This window comes from Alosa pseudoharengus, unplaced genomic scaffold, assembly GCF_046254945.1.
Source record: "Alosa pseudoharengus isolate Yale_2024_CS ecotype anadromous, Long Island Sound unplaced genomic scaffold, YU_APseudo_1.1 YU_APseudo_1.1_scf_10, whole genome shotgun sequence".
In the NCBI taxonomy this organism is placed as follows: domain Eukaryota; kingdom Metazoa; phylum Chordata; class Actinopteri; order Clupeiformes; family Clupeidae; genus Alosa; species Alosa pseudoharengus.
This window is the reverse complement of record NW_027468565.1, coordinates 37,699,126-37,721,629: the sequence shown is the minus strand read 5'-3', so window position 1 is coordinate 37,721,629 and position 22,504 is coordinate 37,699,126. Positions and strand designations below refer to the sequence as shown.

At 47.1% G+C, this 22,504-nt stretch overlaps 1 protein-coding gene across 1 annotated transcript in view; it reads right to left on the bottom strand.

Annotated features, from left to right (window-relative positions):
* Positions 1-251: 251 nt before the first annotated feature.
* srgap1a (SLIT-ROBO Rho GTPase activating protein 1a) overlaps positions 252-22,504 on the bottom strand; it is a 116,615-nt gene continuing 94,362 nt past the window's right edge. The window contains exons 14-20 of the mRNA XM_076299220.1: positions 22,137-22,242; positions 20,888-21,112; positions 18,468-18,547; positions 10,246-10,426; positions 8,833-8,967; positions 5,750-6,134; positions 252-4,767 (exon numbers count right to left, since the gene is read on the bottom strand). Coding sequence (XP_076155335.1) covers positions 4,339-4,767; positions 5,750-6,134; positions 8,833-8,967; positions 10,246-10,426; positions 18,468-18,547; positions 20,888-21,112; positions 22,137-22,242 — 1,541 coding nt within the window. The 3' untranslated portion in view covers positions 252-4,338. The remainder of the gene's footprint in view (positions 4,768-5,749; positions 6,135-8,832; positions 8,968-10,245; positions 10,427-18,467; positions 18,548-20,887; positions 21,113-22,136; positions 22,243-22,504) is intronic.

Here is a 22,504-nt window from a genome sequence, read left to right as displayed (position 1 = left end):
AAGTTATAGCCTCCTAGAATGGCCAAAGATATTCAATGTCTGTTTGGATTGCCATTGTTTTGTTGATCTGTTAGTTAAGATCCAAAGTACTTGGGGAATATGAGAGTATGTGACTAAGTTTGAATATTTTAAGGTACCGGTAATACAGTTGTAGTTAAATACAGTTGTCATATGTCAATGACATGCAAAGCTGTATATACTTGGTACAGTGTTACATCAATGAAAACACAGAACCACCAAGCACTGACCAAACTTCTGCCTTTATTAGAAAGAAACACTTTGAGAGAACCATTCTCAAAGAGCTCCATTATAACTTGTTAAGATGTTACATGCCAAATATACAGTCCTATACATAAAAGTGCGTGTCACACTCGATAAGCAGTACTTGATTAATTATTTGATCGTTCATATAACTTTATTGAAACTACATCATTACCAATGATAATAATAGCAATAATATTTACTAATATTTATTCATATTCTCACTGTCTTGCCCATACTCTAGGGGGCTGGAGATGAGACGACAGGACAGAGCATGAGTGACGTCACTCTAACGGAGTTTCAAAGGCACTTTCACGTGTACATGCTACTGATGTACGAGGGACACGGTGACATGGATGGTAAACAAACAAACAAGACAGGCTGTGCTGGGTGGTTGGCTGTGTGAGCTGAAGAGCGCCACCTGTGGGCCTCCTAGTGCAATGGCTAGATCAGGGGCCTCCGTCCTCAACCACAGCCCCCCACAAACCTGCCACCCAGACAGCAGCGGATGCCCGGCTGCACGCGCCCCTGATCCGGCCCAAATCTGGGCTGGTTCCGTTCCAGGGCTGGCAGCTATCGGGGAAGTCTTCCAAGCATGTGGCTTAGTATATATATATATAATTCTGGCGAAAGTTCACCCTGACAAACCTCCTAAAATAAACCCAATGGCTTTGTTTTGCTAAGAGAATAAAGTCACAGGACTCTTCTATGGGAAGGTTTACCACTTAGTCCAAGTTAACGTACCCAGGTTTATCACCAAACCACATACTTGGAGTACGCCCCCTGGTGTCTAGTCTGAGCTAAAGCTAAACAACCTACATTAAGAATACCAATCATTTATCATCATACATTTAAAAAATAAATGGGTTAGTCGTCCCCAAGGCAAATCATATACACTGTACAAAATGAACAGGGGGCACTGACAGGGTATGGATCTGAAGAAGTTACAGAGAGGATGGGTATATAATACAATAACACAAAAACAAAACATGAGGTCACCACCTAATGATCTGTTTTTTTAAACATAATGAAATAGTTGTGCCGACAGTACTAAGGTTACACAGAGTGGCATGAACAGTGGTGACATCTGGAGTACACACACACACACACAGAGATAGACATTTGACAGTCTATTATTAAACCCTACACTCACACACACACTGACATTCTGAGAGTAATCTGAAAGTATATAATTAAACCATCTCTTGCCCTGCTCTAAGAAAATTGTGCACGTGCCTGTACACACACACACACACACACACACACACACACACAAACTGTATTCCTCTGCAGACAACGTGCACTCAGTAGCTCACGTGTGCTGCTCCCGCTCACACGGCTCTCGTGAAAAGGGCCGCCATGAATTATTCACAAGCGTTTTTTATCAGCATTATATCACCTGGGAGTTCTGAGGTGGTATGGCCCATCTCTCTTCCAGAGTCCTGGAGAGAGAGAGAGAGAAACAGAGAGGAAGGGAGAGAAAGAGAGTGAGGTAGGGAGAGGGAGAGAGGATGGGAGAGAAAGAGAGAGTGGGAGAGAGAGAGAGCGAGTGTCTCCCTGGTAGACATAGCCTTAGCATGCATCATTCATCATCCGTCAGCAGCAGGACAAGCCTGACTGGGATCAGGTCTGCATCTCAAACACACCTGCACAAACACACACACACACTAATTATGCACAGAAAGTTCACTCCATGCTGAAATGCTTTTTAGCTAAACACACACACACACACATTTATTTTTGTCCCACTGCACAATAAGCCAACAGCAGACAGCGAGGTCACAGTCCAGGGAGGGTTTTTGAAAGTGTTTTAAATTCTCATCGAGATCCTGCCATCCGACTGTACAGGTATTACTACTAGACTATCGCATGAGATCCTCCCATCCGACTGTACAGGTATTACTACTAGACTATCGCATTTTGTCTGAGACACGTTTGACCCCAGTTCTGGTGGCGGCTACACAGGCAGCTGGCAGCGAGGGCGCAGTACCCCTCACCACACACCCATCAGAAACCTCACAGCATGAGTGCACACACACACACACACACACACACACACACACGTGTACATGGAGGGAGGAGGGGGTGGGAGAGTCAGAGTAACAGTCACTGAGTCCATGGCTACTGGCAGCATACTCTCACGAGTGTGGCCGCTGAGTCACTTCAACAAGTCTTTGTGAAAAGATGCTCTGGTAGAATGTAGAGTTGTTGGAAAGGTGTAGCTATAGAGAACGGAACCCATCTTGTTGCATTGCAGATAGCATCTCCTCAGGCAAGGGAAAGCCAGGCATTGGTGACAGGGATTGGGGGATATAGGTGTCCTCCCTGTAAACAGTTGGGGGAGGATGCTCAAAGGACCAGCCAGAAGGTTTTTTTTTTTTCTTTTCCAAAAGTTGCCATTGCAGAGAATATACTAAAAAACTCATCAAGACGAGAGTTTGCTCATTTTGTTTTGCTTTCAATGTAGGTGTTATAATGACCACCTCACCTACCCTAACAGGTCAGTTCACAACTTCACATTATGAAAAAGCATCCTTTTGCGTGACTTTGCAGGATGGTTCATCGTCATTAGTGATCGCGGTCGTGTCATCATCTGACTGATACCTGGCTATGGTCCAGTATACTGTAGTCCCAGATGGGGCTAACTCCAGGTCAGCAGCTAGCTGGGCTTGCACAGGGTTTATCTGCGGGACTGAAGAGCTCTTTGCCACAGCTTTGCCCTCTCTCTCCCTCTCTCTCTACATGTTTGGTGTCTCTATTTCCCTGTGCTGTGTGGCATACACACACACATAGCTTCCATCCATATCACAGAAAAGCAAAAAGATGCTCTTCAGAACCCGTGGGAATGGCTACTCTAAAAATAAGTTATACATGTTATACAGCAGCGGTGAGGAACAGGTCCAAGTACTCTACTTACACACACCATGCCTTTCTTTCCATGTCTACAGTTCTGAGTGGACAGTGGGCTTGGCTAGTAAGGGACTTCAGTATTGCTATTGGTTGTAAAAACCATTAAAGGTGTTTAATCGGAATGACTAAAGAGAGACAAGGAAAAAAAGGCATTTGCTAATATTTGAGGGAGACTGCCATTCTATTTCTGACTGACTGTAAGGCCATTTCACAACGCTGCTAAAATGTTCCATGTGTGGTCTGGAATGCTGAAACTACATTTCCCATGATGCCTAACTGAAGTTGTAAACTTAAACAGCATCCAGAGCTGTGAGGTGCCTACTGTGCCATTCACATTTTTGTTTTGTTTTGTTTTCTCTAGTGGCTGTAAACTACAACTCCAACAATGTCAATGTCACTTTGTACTCATCGCTACTGGAAGCTTTTGTGATTTGCGTTACTTGTACTCTAAAAACGCCTAGTGATTCTGACAAAAAAAAGACTAATAAACTATCTGACCATGCAAATAGTTCTAAAAGACTGCTAAATGTCTTCTCTGCGGCTGACCTGTAACTAAGAGTCTTTAAAATGCCCATCCTTTTCCACTAAGTATAATAAACGTGAATAATTTGGAAATGGTTAACTCACTACACATTAAAAGAGAGAGAAAAAACTATACGTCTTTATTAGAAACTATGTCGCTATTTTCAAAACGTTGGGCTGTCTTAGTGACATATTATCAATGATCAACAGTAATATCAGTGAGAGCAGCATCTCATAAATGTAAATATTACACCGCTACTGTATTTACTTTAAACAAGAAAGAAACATCAGCACCCCTCACTCCCCACTTGAGTGGTCCTGTTAAAGTCATCCCATGAGGTCAGACCATTGGCTCTGCTTTCTCGGACAGGGATTAGGACTAGTCCCAGATTAAACTACATTCCCAAAGTGGAGAATCCCTGGCGTTGTGACATCCGACTTGGTCCAGGAACAGCAGGCTTATAGCACTCCTCTGGGGGTGAGGGGTGGTGTGCTGTGGGGTGGGGGTGGACAAGCTGTGTCCCTGGGAAGACCCATCAGAACAGCCACCTGACCCCCCCCACCAACCCCCACCCACCTGCTATGTCCTGCTCCACAGCCTTCTCTGTCCCTGTCCCTCAGACCCCCCCCAGTCCAGCGTCCCCCTCACATGGTGCAGGACTTGTCCACGGCCTCCTGCGGAGGGGGGGGTGCGGAGGGCTGTGGGTGGGCGTGGGCGTGCGGGTGTGGGTGCGGTGGGGTGGCAGTCTTGGGCAGCACCATGGGCTTGGGTCTGAGGGCGGGTGGCTTGAGCTGCACCCCCATGCGGGGCGCCACGGTGGGCTTGAAGGTCGTCATGGCGTCGCTGTTGGAGCTGGTGCTGCGGCGCATGATGCCCGGCCCGTCGCCGTGGCGATGGTGGACCAGCATGCCGTGCAGCGGGCTGACGGGCTCGCCGGCGCCCCCCTGAGGCTGCGGCTGGTGCTTGACCTGCTCCAGAGTGTCCAGCACCACGTCGGGCGCGTGCTTCACCGAGCTCTGCCGCTCCAGCTCACGCAGCTCATTCAGGGCCGTGTTCATCGTCTGCTCTATGTCCTGCAGCAGGGGAGAGAGAGGGGGGGGGGGAGAGGGAGAGAGAGAGAGAGAGGGGGAGGGAGAGGGGGGGAGAGAGAGAGGGGGGGAGAGAGGGGGAGAGAGAGAGAGAGGGGGGAGAGAGGGAGAGAGAGAGAGGGGGGGGGAGAGGGAGAGAGACAGAGAGAGAGAGAGGGGGGGGAGAGAGAGGGAGAGAGACAGAGAGAGAGAGAGGGGGGGGAGAGAGAGGGAGAGAGACAGAGAGAGGGAGAGAGGGAAGGGGGGAAGGGAGAGAGAGACAGAGAGAGAGGGGGGGGTAAGAGAGGGAGAGTACATGCTGTTACACAGGACAACACCAAAGTGGAATTGGTTGGCCCTAGTGAACACACACACAAAAGTCCTCGAGAGCCTTTCTAGTAGATTACACAAACCCGGCATAGTCTGACACAGTTGGCCCAACACCTGACCATCAGAACAGCACAGACAGACAGCACAGTGGGCTGCAGTCCTGCTCTGTGCTCTGGTATAAGGGCATTAGTACATCTCCTGCATAAAGCAGTATTTGGAAAAGCGCCCCTCCATTCCAAAGTACATAATCCAGCACTATGAGGCTTCATCCCTGTCTGGGAATCATGCCCTTGGAGGGTTATTCCCTGTCAAACAGCATGTATTCTGACAAATTAATACTGCTTTAACTTGATGATGGGAGAGAGATGGTGAGTGTGTGTGTGTGTGTGTGTGTCATATTATAGAGGTGTACTTAATCTGTGCTAACATGTTTATATGTTTGTGTCAGACAGCAATACAAGCAACGAGCACTTTTTTTTTGCACTGCTATGACAGAAAATGTGTTGCGGTCTTGTGAGTGGATACTTTTTTGGAATATACTCTATGAGTGGTGTCTGTTGTGTTTGGGTTTTGTAAGTTTGTGTGTGTGTGCGTGCGTGCGTGTGGGGTGTGTGTGTATGTGTGCGTGCCATGTGTGTGTGTGTGTGTGTATGCTCACCTGTGCGATGCTCTCTGGGTCCAGGCTCTTGGGGTGGTGTGAGTGTGTGTGCGGGTCCGTGCTGAAGCCGGTGTACTGGCCCGAGGAGGTGGACCGGCGGATGGGCGGGCTCTCCATCTTACGCAGCGACTCGTGGCGGCTGATGTTGGTCAGCGAGCCGTGACCCGTCCGCCGCCTCCTCTCCGGACTGTCCTGTGGGCCGTGACCTATGTGACCTCCGTGACCCCGACTTCTCAGAAGGTCGCGCGGCCCGTAGTGACCCAACACTGGGGATCCGCCGTCTGACGGGGGCCCGCGTCCCTGGGAGGGGTGCACAGCACAGTGGCCGTCGCCAGGGCGACCTGGGGGGTGGCGAGAGGGGGGGTCACTCCGCTTCCTGTGCCGACTGCAGAGGGGACAAGAGGAGAAGAGGATTATGGGAAATGTTTCATTTAGCTGTATGATGTGAGGATGTAGTTTAGGAATTGCACAACATAATCACTGATGTAGTAGTGTATTGTGTATTTACTGCATGTTTTAATCATTGAAAGCCATACAAAAGAAATGTATTGGTGACCGTAGACAAGTTAAGTTAAACTTTATTTATTCTGTAGGATATTCCTGTAGGAAATGTGTCCTCCATTTTACCCATCCGGGGTAGTGTACATACATACATACGCACACTTGGAGCAGTGACCTCATTAGCACACACAAAAGATATGAAATAAGTGTCAGAAATCAGTTTTAAAGAAATGATCATCAAAGCTCTAGTATGATCTGCGATCGGACAAAAATAACTCCTTTTCAAGTATGACACGGGTCCCTCTCTAAATCAGTCTAGCGCTCTTGCAGACCGTCCTTCTGCCAATCTAACCAATAGCCTGCAGGGAAGCAGTTGACCGGAACCTCAACTTAAACCTGATGTGTTTCCTGATGTTTTATTGATGTGTTATTAATGTCCTATTAATATTTAACCAACAATCACCGTGGCCTAGTGTCTGACCGCCTGTGGCCTTATTCAGGACAGAGTCAGACAGCCACAACACACAGAACCCTGCTATCAGCCAGCACACTGGTTCCACAACACACAGAACACACAGAACCCTGCTATCAGCCAGCACACTGGTGCCACAACACACAGAACCCTGCTATCAGCCAGCACACTGGTGCCACAACACACAGAACACACAGAACCCTGCTATCAGCCAGCACACTGGTGCCACAACACACAGAACACACAGAACCCTGCTATCAGCCAGCACACTGGTGCCACAACACACAGAACCCTGCTATCAGCCAGCACACTGGTGCCACAACACACAGAACACACAGAACCCTGCTATCAGCCTGCACACTGGTGCCACAACACACAGAACACACAGAACTCTGCTATCAGCCAGCACACTGGTGCCACAACACACAGAACACACAGAACTCTGCTATCAGCCTGCACACTTGTGCCACTCAATGAATCACAGCACGCATCAAGAGGGATTCATATCCACTGATACGCTACCGTGGAAATCCAGAGTTCTCGCGAGAGCACAATGGAATTGTCTCTGTGAGACACTCTGGTGATGAGCAATGATGCACGTTACTTTTACCCAAACATTCCGGGGAACCAGCTAAACTGATGAAGACAGCGCTGCAACGTTGGAGGACAGTACACATTGGTCGTAGTGTTATCCGATTGCGTCGAAGTCCGAAATCATTCAGAGTAAACATGGTCTAGTGTTATCCAATTGCATGCAGTGAGATTTTTATAAATGCATGCTTGATGCCGCCCCTCGAGTTGGGCCATTACATTGTAATCTTTCTAGATTACCAGGGTCTGGATTTTCCAGGCTACTGATTCACAGACATGAGAGAAAATCCTTTTTTTTGCATTTGTATTCTAAAACACCGTTGTTTGTGTAGAGGAAAGGACAACACGATACAAAACTTTTCAGTTTTCACAAAACGACGCTTTTGTTGTTTCTGTGTGGATGGCACCTTTTTGTTTTATAAAGACCACATGACATGATTTATAGGACAAATTATGCATTCCTCTGCTTCAGCCAATTGAATACCAACCCGTTAGTCTTACCCAATTTTATTAAATTTCACTCAAATACTACTAATAAATGTCTCTGTTTAAGCGGTCACTTATTGCTTATTTACAACAAATAAACAAGATGTTAGGCATACAAACCAATTAGCACATCAACTGACACCAGCATTAATTACCATAACTGATTAGTGTGCATGGGGGCTATGTGGCCCTAATCACTCTCTGGGACTGTTTGAGCTGTCCACAAACCTAGTGAATAATAATGGCTGACACATGTGTTCACCTGTGATCTCAGATTAAAAAAGGGTTCCCATTCTTGTGGGTGTGATGGATGTTTTAGGACAGTGAGTCTCAGAAACAAACACAGTTGACCCAATGTGTAACAGATTTTACACACATTTAGACTCTTGGGCTCTTGGATTCTTAAACAGACACACAAATGTGAAATATTTGTGGGACGCATGGCAATGCCCATTGTTTGAAGAGAGCCATTCTCTTTGCTTCCTCATAGTTAAGCCTATAAAGTCTAAATGAGGACAAAGGCTATTAATCATTAAAGCAGTTACGGATCGAGAGAGGAGGAGGAGGGGAAGAGGGGAGCAGAGGACAGAAAAGAAACAGAGATAAAAGGGGAGTGGTCATCTTTCTGAGTCAAACAAAAAACAGCAGAATGCAATAAACTCACCAGCTCGTATAATATGAGGATTGTAGATGTTTACATGCGTGCACAATTATGTGTGACTGAGTGTGTGTGTGTATGTGTGTTTACCTAATGTTGGCCTCCTGTATCCTGGTGTCAGTAGGGGAGCTTGTGTGTGTGTGTGTGTGTGTGTGTGTGTGTGTGTGTGTGTGTGTGTGTGTGTGTGTGTGTTTACCTGATGTAGGCCTCCTGTATCCGGGCATCAGTAGGGGAGCTTGTGTGTGTGTGTGTGTGTGTGTGTGTGTGTGTGTGTGTGTGTGTGTGTGTGTGTGTGTGTGTGTGTTTACCTGATGTAGGTCTCATGTATCCTGGTGTCAGTAGGGGGGCTTGTGTGTGTGTGTGTGTGGTGTTTACCTGATGTAGGCCTCCTGTATCCGGGCATCAGTAGGGGAGTTCATGTCTTTGCCGGAGTTCTTGTCGTCTGCGGCTGGCCCACTGCTAGCCTCACTGTCCGCCTTCTGGCTCAGGGTGTCGGAGAACGTGTCATCCCTGACAACGACACAACGCACATCCTGGTCAATCACACACACACACACACACACACACACACACACCACAGCATCACCTCCTACCTCCATTAACTAAGAAAACACACTCTTCTGCCAAGTGCTGCACCATGAATTATTAACACACACACACACAATCTCACACAGTCTCTTTCTCACACACACACACACAATCTTACACAGTCTCTCTTACACACACACACACACTCTCTCCTCTCCTCCAAAACTGCTCATATAGACAAACTCACACACACACACACACACACACACACACACACACACACACACACAGATGGATAGGGAGAAAGAGGCTATCAGAAAGCTTTTAGGCGGGCAATTCTCAGGCCGCTGTACAGAATGATCTGATTTGTCCTATTTAACGAGCGACCGCATCCACTCAATTAAGCAACCGCGGCCGTCGCCCAGAGGAGGGGTTTGAGGTTGCCAGGGTGAATCGCCAGGGGTGACGGAGATGTCCCGTAAACAGCAGACCCCCCCCCCCCCCCAATCTCTCAGAAACGCATCCGCCGGGGACCAAGACTTATCTGACACAGCGGAACGGCGTCCCACACACTGCCAAGAACAGCCCTCCCCGGGACAAAACTGTGCTTTAAGCAGGACACCATCTCCCTCTCCCACTAATCCTTCTCTCTCTCTCTCTTTCTCACTCTTTCTCTCCCACTCTCGCTATCTTTCTCTCTCTCTCCCGGAGAGGAGAGGAGGAAGAAGAGAGGAGAGGAGAGGAGGGGAGAGGAGAGGAGAGGAGAAGAGAGGAGAGGAGAGGAGGGGAGAGGAGAGGAGAGGAGGAAGAAGAGAGGAGAGGAGAGGAGAGGAGAAGAGAGGAGGGGAGAGGAGAGGAGAAGAGAGGAGAGGAGAGGAGGAAGAAGAGAGGAGAGGAGATAAATGTCATTCTCTCTCAAGAAAGGGAAGAAATGACACATCTATTCACTGGCCGTATCCAAAGACACATATCAAATCAGATATTTTCCATTCAGTGCTGCACATGCTGACGCAGACATTAGACAGACATTTAGATAAAAAAAAAACATTTTTTCACACACACACACAAACACACTCTCTCTCTCCTTTACACACACACACAACTCACATACACACACACACACACACACACACACACCTCACATACGCACACACACACACCTCACACATGCACGCACGCACACACACACACACAAACTGACATGTTTACACACATTCCATTCTCGTCTCTGCAATGTGTCAATGTCCTCCTCACACTTACATGTCCTGCACCACTATGTACTGATGTGGCACCAGCCCGTCGATGCCATTGTGGCGGCCCTCCCACCAGTCGTCGGATGCCCGCTGGTACAGCAGCAAAGACGCCCCCTTCTTGAAGGACAGCTCCCGCGCTGAGCGGCCCACGTAGTCAAACTTGGCAATGGCCTCGATGGGCTCTCCCTCTGTGGAGAGAAACGGGACACAGCCATGAGGTCAGAGGTCATAGGGCTGCCATCAGGGCCACGTGTCCACAGGGTGACATGGTGCAGAGCAAAGATGGAGGACAAGGAAAGGGCACCAGGAATTCACCCTTCGCTAAGCCACACCCGAAAACCGCCACAGGCCATTCGTGGCTTAGCAACCCGTCACTAGGCACGGGAGGTCTGACAAGCTTTTCGAGTTTTGCCATGTTAACCTGTGGAGACTGAAGGCCTGTGGCTCATGAAGGGCACTTATTTGGATGTGGTGCCCTAACCCACGTAAAATAGCATGTTACACTATAGAAACATGATATAATTGGGAACACATTTTGTTCTAACTATAAAAATGGCATATTGCATGATATTTCCATAACCGCGAGATACACGCTTCACGATAACGGCAAGAAGTTGTTAACAGACGTTCACCAAGATGTATAGCCCATCAGCAATCTATTAAAAATAACACCTATTTGAAGTACCATTCATGATATGTTGTCAAATATTGAAGTTGTGGGAAGTACATAGCTTAAATGGTATGTTTCTTTCGTCCCCCATGCCTGTTCCATTCATTCTGGCCAGGAGAGTCGAATGAAACAAAACGCACATTCGACTTCTGCTTAAATAACTCATGAACGGTTTTGTTCAGAGATGAAATTCCAACTGTATTTGACAGAGGACAGATGTAGGTTGCTAGTGACAAAATATTAGCTTCCAGTGTGGTACGATGTCTTTGTAAATTACATTTCATTGAAAAGTCCCGGTTCTCCCCCTATGTAATAGACGTGCAGGGTGCTAAAGCTTGTCAGGCATAGCAACAGTAACTAAGGAGGGCAGGACTTAGCGAAGGGTGAATTCTTTACGTTTTTAGGGGAACAGAGATGAGGAAGGAAGGCAGAGTGAGAACAACTCGGCAGCAGTTGCCATGAGAACCTGACTGTTGTTAAAGCTTCTTAGGGGACAACAAAATACCTCAGTTTAATTAATGAAAGTGTAACGTTAATTATGTTAATAACATAAAAATGTAAAGGCACTTTAAAGAAAGAGACAAACAGAGGGCATCTGAACAATCATGATGGACACACAAGAGAGGTTCTTAGGATGAAACCTTATCTCTAACATAAAAACTAACAGAGTAGGAGGGAATCATATATATCATCATCATCATCTACCACCACCACTACTATGAGCACCACTGCCACTATTACTACCACTACAACCACTACATCAATGACCTGAGTTTACAGGACTGAGGTCAAAGTTCGCCATCCCCCCAGATCACTGTTTTATGATCGTTTCCCCACGAGGAGGCCACAGTGGGTTTGGATGTGGAAGGGGGAGGTGAGATCAGTGGGTTTGGATGTGGAAGGGGGAGGTGAGATCAGTGGGTTTGGATGTGGAAGGGGGAGGTGAGATCAGTGGGTTTGGATGTGGAAGGGGGAGGTGAGATCAATGGCAGCACTTGGATGTGTAAGCCAGATTGTACGAGCGGGGCAATTGGCACACACATTAATATTTAAAGCCCGGCAGAGCAGGACCATCCATCTTAAACACTACTCTCCATACTGATGGTGAACGAGGGAGGGGTGTGTGTGTAGGGGCATGGGGGCGGGGGGGCGGGGACCCTGCCTCTCGGTTTAACCCCTGCGTAGCCTACTGTAGGTCTATACGCCGATTGGTTTCTGATCAATACTCTGATCAATGATCTGAACATGCCAGGGTGCTAGCTGGTGTTAATGGAAAAGGCTGACGAGATACAGACAGAACATGTGCTCCACACACTACACACACACACACACAATACACACACTCAAAAAAATGGACACCAGCTCTCTCCCTCTCGCTCACACACACACACATGCCCTCGAGCAGAAACAAATACTATTATATGTCCAAATGACATCCACAAATAGGTCATAGTAGAAACAGATCTATATGGAGTCCAGGTCACCATACAGTAGTGAACAGGGCCCGTGGAATGAACCAATCATTCACTTAGCTGGTCACCTCTGTGATGTACAGTGTTAGTTAACAAAGAGGCCCCTGTAATACTGGTGCTAGCGTTAACACACTCAGTACTGACTCCTGCAGTGAGGGTCAGTCTGCAGGGCTGTTCACAGTGGGCATGTATGTACACATGCTTAAGATGCAACCTCTGTCCCACATCCATTATGACCTGCATCAGTGACCAAAGTGCACAACAGCCCCATGAAAATCGCTGCAACTGAGTGTGCAATCTGAGAGTGATTTGTCTTAAGAGAACATAAAGATCAAGTTCCGTCTTGCACTAACATAGAGTTGATAAGGATTTGTATGTATAAGTATATATACTCTTTTGATCCCGTGAGGGAAATTTGATCTCTGCATTTATATCAATCCGTGAATTAGTGAAACACACTCAGCACACAGTGAACACACAGTGAGGTGAAGCACACACTAATCCCGGCACAGTGAGCTGCCTGCTACAACAGCGGCGCTCGGGGAGCAGTGAGGAGTTAGGTGCCTTGCTCAAGGGCACTTCAGCCGTGCCTACTGGTCGGGGTTCGAACCGGCAACCCTCCTTGCATCCATCCAGTGTGTGACAACTACAAGACAATTAACTTGTGTCCTTCTGGCTTTTTCCGAATAATATTCACTCTTCACTGCTACTGAATCCAATTCTGATGTCTTAAATCCTTTTCTTCCCCAAGAGAGGGCTGGTGGCGAAGCTGGTCTGTGTGTGTGTGTGTGTGTGTGTGTGTGTGAGAAAGAGTAATCAAAGACCTTGACTGAGAAGGGCCGTTGCCGTGGCCACTGAAACAAATCAAAATTCAAATAGGGCCCCTCGCTCTGGAGTGGTGACCAAGGGGCCGTTTGGGCCAATCAGAGCACACGTATGGAGAGTGGTTTGGGCCAATCAGAGCACACGTATGGAGAGTGGCGGCGGAGTCTGGACCAATGGGAGTGCGGCTGCAGAGACGCAGAGCTAAAAATAGCAGCAGCTACGTTATCTCCCAAAGTCTCCCATCGACTCCTGCAGGGAATCCCTGAATGCAGACACACGAACACACACACACACACACACACCTGCATACTTAGACATACACAACACAACTCACACACCTTGTTGTCAGATACACACAGGCAACAAATGGAGAGAAAAGGGCAACTGTGAAGCCTCCTTCACACCAGGGAAACCATCACCATCACTCCCATTTCCAACTGTGAAAAGCCTCCTTCACACCAGGGAAACCATCACCATCACTCCCATTTCCAACTGCTTGACAGATATAAACATAGCCACTTATGGGACGTCTCTATGTGTGTGTGTGTGTGTGTGGTAAATCCCTTTTATTTGTTCCTTGATCACTTCTGTTTCTAACATGCACCAGGGATTATTCCAAGTGTGTAGTTTAATAAAACTAAATCACACCTGGACGGACTGTTTCAAATATCTTCATTGTAACACATGCAAAGCTTCCCCAATCCCTACAGCACTCTGGCAGAAGCACACAAGTGTGTGTGTGTGTGTGTGTGTGTGTGTGTGTGTGTGTGCCTCAAGACCAAACAAACACGGTGCCTATCAGCACAGCCATAGATACAAATAATGAAATACTGAGTATACTTCAATGCACACATTTCAATTGGACCGACTTTCATTTCAGTCTAGCATCAATGGACCATGGAGATTGATAACATAGTTCCACTGCCTAAACCACGCTGCAATCATTTCCCCTAAAACTCGTTCCCATCATGTCCACATATTGAAACGGCATCCATCTTTTCCATCATGTCCACACATCTAACCAGGACCCATCTGTCCACACATCTAACCAGGACCCATCTGTCCACACATCTAACCAGAACCCATCTGTCCTCACATCTAACCAGGACCCATCTGTCCTCACATCTAACCAGGACCCATCTGTCCTCGATTCTGTTGTTTGGAGGCTCTCTCTCCTATGGTCAAATCCAAACAAGCACCAGCACGAGAAAGTATTTTTAGCATATTTTTAATATATTCTAAATTCTAAAATTCTAAATTTGTTTACAACAACACACACACACAAACATACACATCCATAAATTCACACATGCACAAACACTGTGAGGGATCACCCTACCCCACTGACCAAAGAAAACATGTCCATTTCTGAAGTGTTGAAATGAGACGAGGGGTCCACTAGGAGTCCCTGTAGTCTGCAAACGGAAGACTTCAAGTCAATAGAGCTTACTTTAGACAACGCTCCACATGACAAGGGCACCTTCTCCAAATCAGCCATTACTGATCATTATTTCCAGTGACCTAACCTTACTGTCACATTAGTCTAGGCTTGGTACTGTACATGTGCTTAATTTAGTTCATCTGTATTCTCCTTAATTTCACACATACACGTACACACACACACACACACACACACACACACACACTTGTATGACTGGGCTGCTGGCGTATTGGGCCGGAGGAGGTGGGATGGACGCTCAGAGGACCTGGTCTGTGTCCAAAGCCCATGGAAAATCTTACAGTCTACGCCACGGGCTCCACGAGAGAGATCGCCAAAGACTCGGGTTCACAAGTTCACGAAGCCCATTTTAGACGCCCGCACCTCTACTCTAGCTTGAAAATGATGAGTCCAGACAAACACACACACACATGAAACCTGACCCTTGAGGAATGCATAAATACATTTAAACATTTAGAATTCACAAGTCATTGAATGTATAAATACACATGTGAACGTTTTAAATGAAAACAATTACATGTAACATTAACACCATCTGTGTAAGCGTACAGTATATGCATTTTTGTCTCGTGTTTAGGTCGGATTGTTTTTACATATATTATTCTGAGTCGGGGGTGGGCGTTACGCAAGAGCACGCGCCTCAGAAGAGTTTGGGGCAAACCGCAGAGGCAGGGGTGAGTGGGGGGGGGGCTGAGACTGGGATGGGGGATGGGAGGGGGGGGGTTAGAGGGTGAGGGTGCGTAAGCTGAGACCTTATGTTTCAAACGGAGACCACAGCAGGTCAGACGTTTAATCCCTGCAGCAGGGCCATCCACTCACTACACACACACACACACACACACACACACACACATACACACACAAGCCCGCTGCTGGACACACACACACAATTATTTTGACACTGTGAACAAATACACATGTGCAAACACATACAAATGCACATGAGCCACACACACACACACACACCAAACCCTCTTGAAGGAGGTAGGTGATATCTTGCATAAAGCCATGATTGCAGTAATGGACTAAATGTGAAGCTCATGAATAGATAATTTGCTGATAGCCACCACAAAAACAAACACAAACCCATAGGCACAAACACAGAGTGAACTTATGTGGACACGTGCAAAATACTTCAGACAGCTAGTGTGTTTATGTATATACCGCATGTATATATCATGAGTGTGATTAAATAATGTATACTAGTCTGTCTGTCTACGTATGTGTCTGTCTTAATGAGCATGTGAATGTGTAAGTCAGTAAGTATGTGTGTGTGTGAGTGTGAGTGAGTGTGAGTGAGAGAGAGAGAGAGAGAGAGGGAGAGAGAGAGAGAGAGAGGGAGAGAGAGAGAGAGAGAGAGAGAGAGAGGGAGAGAGAGAGAGAGAGGGAGAGAGAGAGAGAGCGCTAGGTGCAAGGAGACGACATGTCTGTAGCAGGACAGCATGTACACACATTACTGATGGACGGCTGAAAGAGCTGTTTGGTTTGCAGGCAAGAGAAGCAGCGGAATGAGCAGAGAAGCATCTCAGATGGACCTGTCAATCATCTCAGATGGAATAGAGACAGGACCTGTCAATCATCTCAGATGGAATAGAGACAGGACCTGTCAATCATCTTAGATGGAATAGAGACAGGACCTGTCTGTCTGTCAATCATCTTAGATGGAATAGAGACAGCACCTGTCTGCCTCTTTGACCTCCCCCGCTCCCTGCTATACTGGAGTGGAGTGGAGTGGAGTGTGCATGTCACTTTCAATGGGGCTGAAGATGGAAGCAGTATGGCAAACATGTTTCTCACACACACTGTTATGTGGCCTTAATGTGTGTGTGTGTGTGCGTGTGTGTGTGTGTGTGTGTGTGTGTGTGTGTGTGTGTGCGTGTGTGTGTGTGTGTGTGTGTGTGTGTGTGTGTGTGTGTGTGTGTGGTGTGTGTGTGTGTGTGTGTGTGTATGGTGTGTGTGTGTGTGTGTGTGTGTGTGTGTGTGTGGTGTGTGTGTGTGTGTGTGTGTATGGTGTGTGTGTGTGTGTGTGTGTGTGTGTGTATGTGTGTGTGTGTGTGTGTGTGTGTGTGTGTGTGTGTGTGGTGTGTGTGTGTGTGTGTGTGTATGGTGTGTGTGTGTGTGTGTGTGTGTGTGTGTGTGTGTACACGAGTTCATTACACAACTCATTTACTTCCCACTCACAGCATGCTTGGTCTAAGGTGATGTAATGCACTCGATTACACGCCCTGCATCACTCCATTCTAGCACTTTCCGGCAAGCTCCGCTCTCATCTCCACCAAACAAGACGATCTCCACTCCTCTCCTCTTCCATGACAGACTGGACACAGCGTTCAGCTGCTGTCCTTAAATGTTACCCAAATACTTAAACCGTTCCTCCAACACACACACACACACACACACACACACACACACACACACACTGACCCCAAAGCACCCCTCTCATCTGAGTCCCAGTGGGGGGTGGGACACCCACGCAGCAGGGTGTGTGTGTGTGAGAGACACAAGACGCAGCAGGGTGTGTGAGGGTGAGCGACTCAAGACGCAGTGGGGAGCGTGGACAGGCTCCAGTTGGCTGGCCCCGTTAAGGGAGGGGTTGGTTCCCATCCCTCAGCCACAACCCATGGGAAAAGGCCTGGAGTTGGGGTGGAGTGGGCTGGGGGGGGGGTTTGAGGGGATTACAGTTTGAAAGGAGGGCCCAAGTGCTGGACCTACTTTGCTGCCCTTTCAGGGTCATTTCACCCAGGGGGCTGGATGGCTGGATTATTCCCAATAGGCCCTAGTGTGAGTGTGTGTGAGTGTGTGTGTGCGTACGTGTGCGTGTGCGTGTGCGTGTGCGTGTGCGTGTATGTGTGTATGTATGCACTTGTGTGTGTGTGTATGCATGTGTGTGTTCACAGAGACTGCAAGAGAAAACAAAACACAGTGAGTGAGTGAGTGAGTGAGAGAAAGTGAGAGAAAGTGAGTGAGTGAGAGAAAGTGAGTGAGTGAGTGAGTGAGTGAGAGAAAGTGAGTGAGTGAGAGAAAGTGAGTGAGTGCTTGAGTGAGTTAACCCTCGGTTATCCAGAACAGCCTACCAGACAAAAACCATACTATCCAGACGGCTGTTCTTAAACCAGGCATATTTAGGAGCGGGTCACACCAGCCTTGTGTCAGGATTAGAAGGGATCAAAGAACAAGATGGAGGGCAGTCTTAGCAGAAGATTTAGAGAGTGAGATGGACCGAGGGCTCATGGTGGTGGTGGTGGTGGTGGTGGTATGGAGGGAGTGGTCGAGAAATGACCAACGCGAGACTCGGATCATCTCTTCCCCTCCTAGTGGACGGCTGTGCGCAGGTTTCACAGGGTTTTAGAGGAGAGGGTTCCATAGATCCGTGTGTGCCATGAGGGATATGGAAAGAATCCATAGACCTGTTATCTTCGTCCTTAATAATCACTAACAATATGCCGAAAATAATACTAAAATAAGACTATTGACATCCCAATCAGGTAGACTACTATAATTAATCTATTAATTCATACAAACTTTCCCATCATTATACATCAAAATACTTGAGTTTCATTGGTGGAGCAATAAGCAGCAACAAACTTGTTATGTTGTGGCTTTTGTATGCAAAATATCATGGTGGTGTGCTATGAGGATTTTCCCATAGTAAATAGTGCCCTGAAGAGAAAAAAGATGTGACTGGTGGATCTTCCCATCCTCACTGGTAGTTTATTTATGTTGTCAAGGTCAAATGAGATGGTGTGATTGGTGCATTCCTCTGTGACACGACTATAACATCTGATGTGATTGGTGGGTCTTACCATCCTCACTGGTGTGTGTTTCTGCTCCTCCGTCCTGGTCCACCTCCTCCAGCACTCCGTGCTCACTGTAAGGACTCTCACTGTGGGAGGGGCAAAGGTCAGAGGGCAAAGGTCAGGTTATAATAGAAGACATGAACTCTGCACTTCACATTTACCTACTGATGGCACACAACGTATTAGCTACGGTTTACCTTACAGTCCACACACACACACACACACACACACACACACACACACACACACACACACACACACACACACACACACACACACACACACACACACACACACAGCATGTCTCATCATAAGTGGCAAATAAAAACTACATGTTTTAAAATTGATTAATAGCAAAAAGCAAAATGTACATTTGTTAATGTAGCAGATGCTTTCTATTCATCCAAAGCAACCAAAAGTAGAGTTTAAATATGCATGGTCATTGGCATGTGTGTGGGTACAGCAACCAAAAGTAGAGTTTAAATATGCATGGTCATTGGCATGTGTGTGGGTACAGATTCCATGGTGTTGGAGGCAACCTGCTTCACTAACAGAGTTGCAGAAACACAAGCTAAGTAACAGAACCAGACAGACATCCGCAGCTCTTTAAAAACCGAAGGGAGCCACAGATCTCACGGCTCTGCGTTAAATTAGACACTACTGAGCTGAGAGGCTGGCAGTCGAGTCCTTCAGGGCTCAGACGAGGGAGGCGTTGCGTTGCTGCTGCTGCTCAGAGATGCTGGCGTGCGGCGCCTGGGGAGACTTCAGAGCACACGGAGCCCACACTACTGCACCCAGATCAGTGCTGGGAGATATGCCCCTCAGAACAGAGAGGAAAGCGCCCTCAGTTAGGACGAGAATGCTAATCCGCTGGTTTAAAAGCATGATCACACAGTCACACATATTGACAGTGTGCTTTTCTGACAGCTATGGCTGTGTTGCGCTCATGCATTCAAATCACCACGTCGTAGAGACAAGTCTGGGCAAAGGGCTGGGTTCAGTGTGCAAGGACAGCAGACTTTAGTTGTCTATAGTGAAGGGTGAGCCTATATGGAATAGTGTGTGAGTGTGTGTGTGTGTGTGTGTGAGTGTGTGTGTGAGAGAGCAACACTACAACAAGTGACTACATAAGGATGTTCTCCTCAGTATGCTGCTGGCTAAGTGTCTTTCTCTCTGTCGTGCGCGTGCGCACACACACACGCACACGCACACACACACACAATGAATCAAGTGCTAGCTCAAAAATACTAAGAGATGATAGACTGAGATTGACATACAAGGAAGTTGGCCGTGAAAAGGTTATGAACAATGTTTTGATTGGCTGTGGGCAGATTATGACCAAATGCTGATTGGTTGGGACAGCCTGTCTGTCAGCTGTGGGGGGGCATGAGCAGGACATACTGACATAGTGAACTGTGTGTCCTCAGGAGAGACAAGACTGTACCTCCCCTAAGCTGCCAGGCTACCCAGATTAGACCTCAAAACATCTCATTCTCCAACACCTTTAATGATTATAATTACTGAGATGCCTCCAGCCTTACTAACACAACCAAGAGAGAGAGAGGAGAGAGAGAGAGAGGGGAGAGAGAGAGAGAGAGAGAGAGAGAGAGAGAGAGAGCGAGGGAGGAAACCGCTGACCGAAAAATGTCCTCTGCTGTCAGACGGTCCGCTGTCTGCTCTGCCACCTCATCAGTGAGTGTAATTACCTGAATTAAGGGAGGTACGCAGCGGCAACACAGCTGAACACACACACACACACGCACACCTGCAGGGCGTGCCAGGATGCCGAGGAACACACTCTGGCTCAGACTGTTTGTGTGCTGTGTGTGTGTGTTTGTGTGTGTGTGTGTGTGTGTGTGTGTGTGTGTGTGTGTGTGTATATGTGTTTGTGTTTCCCACTAACACTAACAAAAACATGCTCCATCTGTCCCTGGCGGACGCCAGATCTTAACTAGTGGGAACGTCGGGACTTAAATAACTGATGGCCATCAGAGGCGAAGGAGTGGAGTGGAGTTGAGCTGAGTTGAAGTACAGCATGAGCTAGCAAATCACGCTAGCTGATAACCGCGGTCATAATGGCATTCCCCAGTGCCCTTACCGTTCCCAAACACACTCTAATACAGCTGCACAGGGCACAGAGCCAGTGCAAGCACTCACCATGTCAACACAATACATACATACATACATACATAGATGATGTCAATGCAGCCGTGCATGCAAATAGCAAAGGCCAGAGATATACCTATTGTAGGCACTGCCTTTTTATATGTGTATACCTGTGCTTGACTGTGTGTGTCTTGTCTGTGATAGTTATATGCATCTGTGTTTTGTTTGTGATAGTTATATGCATCTGTGTTTTGTTTGTGATCGTTATATGCATCTGTGTTTTGTTTGTGATCGTTATATGCATCATACAGTCATCTCACCAGTAGTCTCCTCCGGCCATGCACTTCTCGTAGACGGGCCCATCGAGCTCTTTGGAGTCGGGGAAGATGGTCTCGTGGTGGATGATGATGGTCTTGATGACCTCGTTGACGTGTGCCTGGCACGACACCTGGTCCTGGAGGTCCGGCGTGGGCATGAGGGTGGGTCCGAAGCAGATGGCCAGGTTGTACGGGTCCATCATGTTCTCATCGCTGTACTGGGACAGACTGGGCAGGGCAAATACAGAGGTCACATTTAGGGGAGGTCACATAAAGGTCAAAGGTCACGTTGCACATCCTAGGAATAATACCCCCTGGACTGTTTCAAACATCTTCAATGTAACACAGTAGAAAAGGCCCTGATTCCCTGCTCTACTGTATAAAGTAGTCTAAGATCACTGGCTCCACAGAGTGTTGGATTGAGGATGTGTTGTTTATGCAAATATAGAAACTAACACACAGGAGTAAATAAATGGTCAGTGTCACATGATAATATGTTATGAATAAATGAATTTAATACACCAGAGCTGTGCCTCTGCCAGCCTGACAAGAAAATCAGTATTTTAAAATGCTTCCTGTGAAGCACTGGAAAGCTATTGCGACAAAATCATAATCAATCACCAACACACACACACGTGCGTAAGTGAGCAAGCACACATCTGCACACACACACAGTCCTCATTTTCATATAATCATTTGCATTAACATTGCATTAACATTAACCATTTCTTTTCCCATATTTCCTGTGTTAGCAAAGCAGTAGGATGAATGAGAGTGATCAGGCCAAATGAGTTTGCCTCTCCAGTAGCCACTCAGCAGTCTGTTAAAAAGGAGTGGAATTCAATAACACCAGGACTCTCACATAAACTAAACATCTAGCCATCCGTTGTCCAATATTCCCCATCAGTATAAACGTATCAACGTATGTATGTTGCTTTTGAGGATTAACACAAATAGGCTGTTCTGGGATCAGTTTGATGAACCCAACCTACCAGGTTTCTATCAATACCACAGTGAAGTGAAGCATGTGATTATGCAGCAGCACTGTGATATGCGTAGAGTAGCATTAGCTGCCCTTTGTCAGTTCTTGTATAATGTCCTTATTCGAGTGAAATGCTTGGTGTAATGTGGAAGGCTTTGCATAAGGTGTGATTAACGCTTTGATTTTTATAAGGTGTGATTAACGCTTTTGATTGTCTAACGTGTATCTGCATGGGTAAAAGTGCCTTGTTTGGTGTACGGTGGTACTCACTGGTTCAGGAAGGCGAAGAGGTACCGCATGACGATCAGCACTGATCTGGGTACAGTCAACAGGATCTTACGGATGTACAGGGCCCTCTCGTAAAGGTTCTCTATTCCTGAAGAGGTAGACACAGGACAGGCAGAAATTTCATTATTAGTCATGCCGTAAAGCAAACAGAGGAAATGAGTTCATTTGAAGGCAGAAGCAGTAACCTGCTTTTCAGGCTGCACGTGCATCTGTGAAATGGCTTTTTATGCTTGTGTGTGTGTAATGATCGATGACATGCGGCAGCAGGTCGTACAGTCATGGCCTTATTGAGTGTTGTGTTTGATGTGCTAAAACAGCAGTGTGTGTGTGTGTGTGTGTGTTGCATTGAG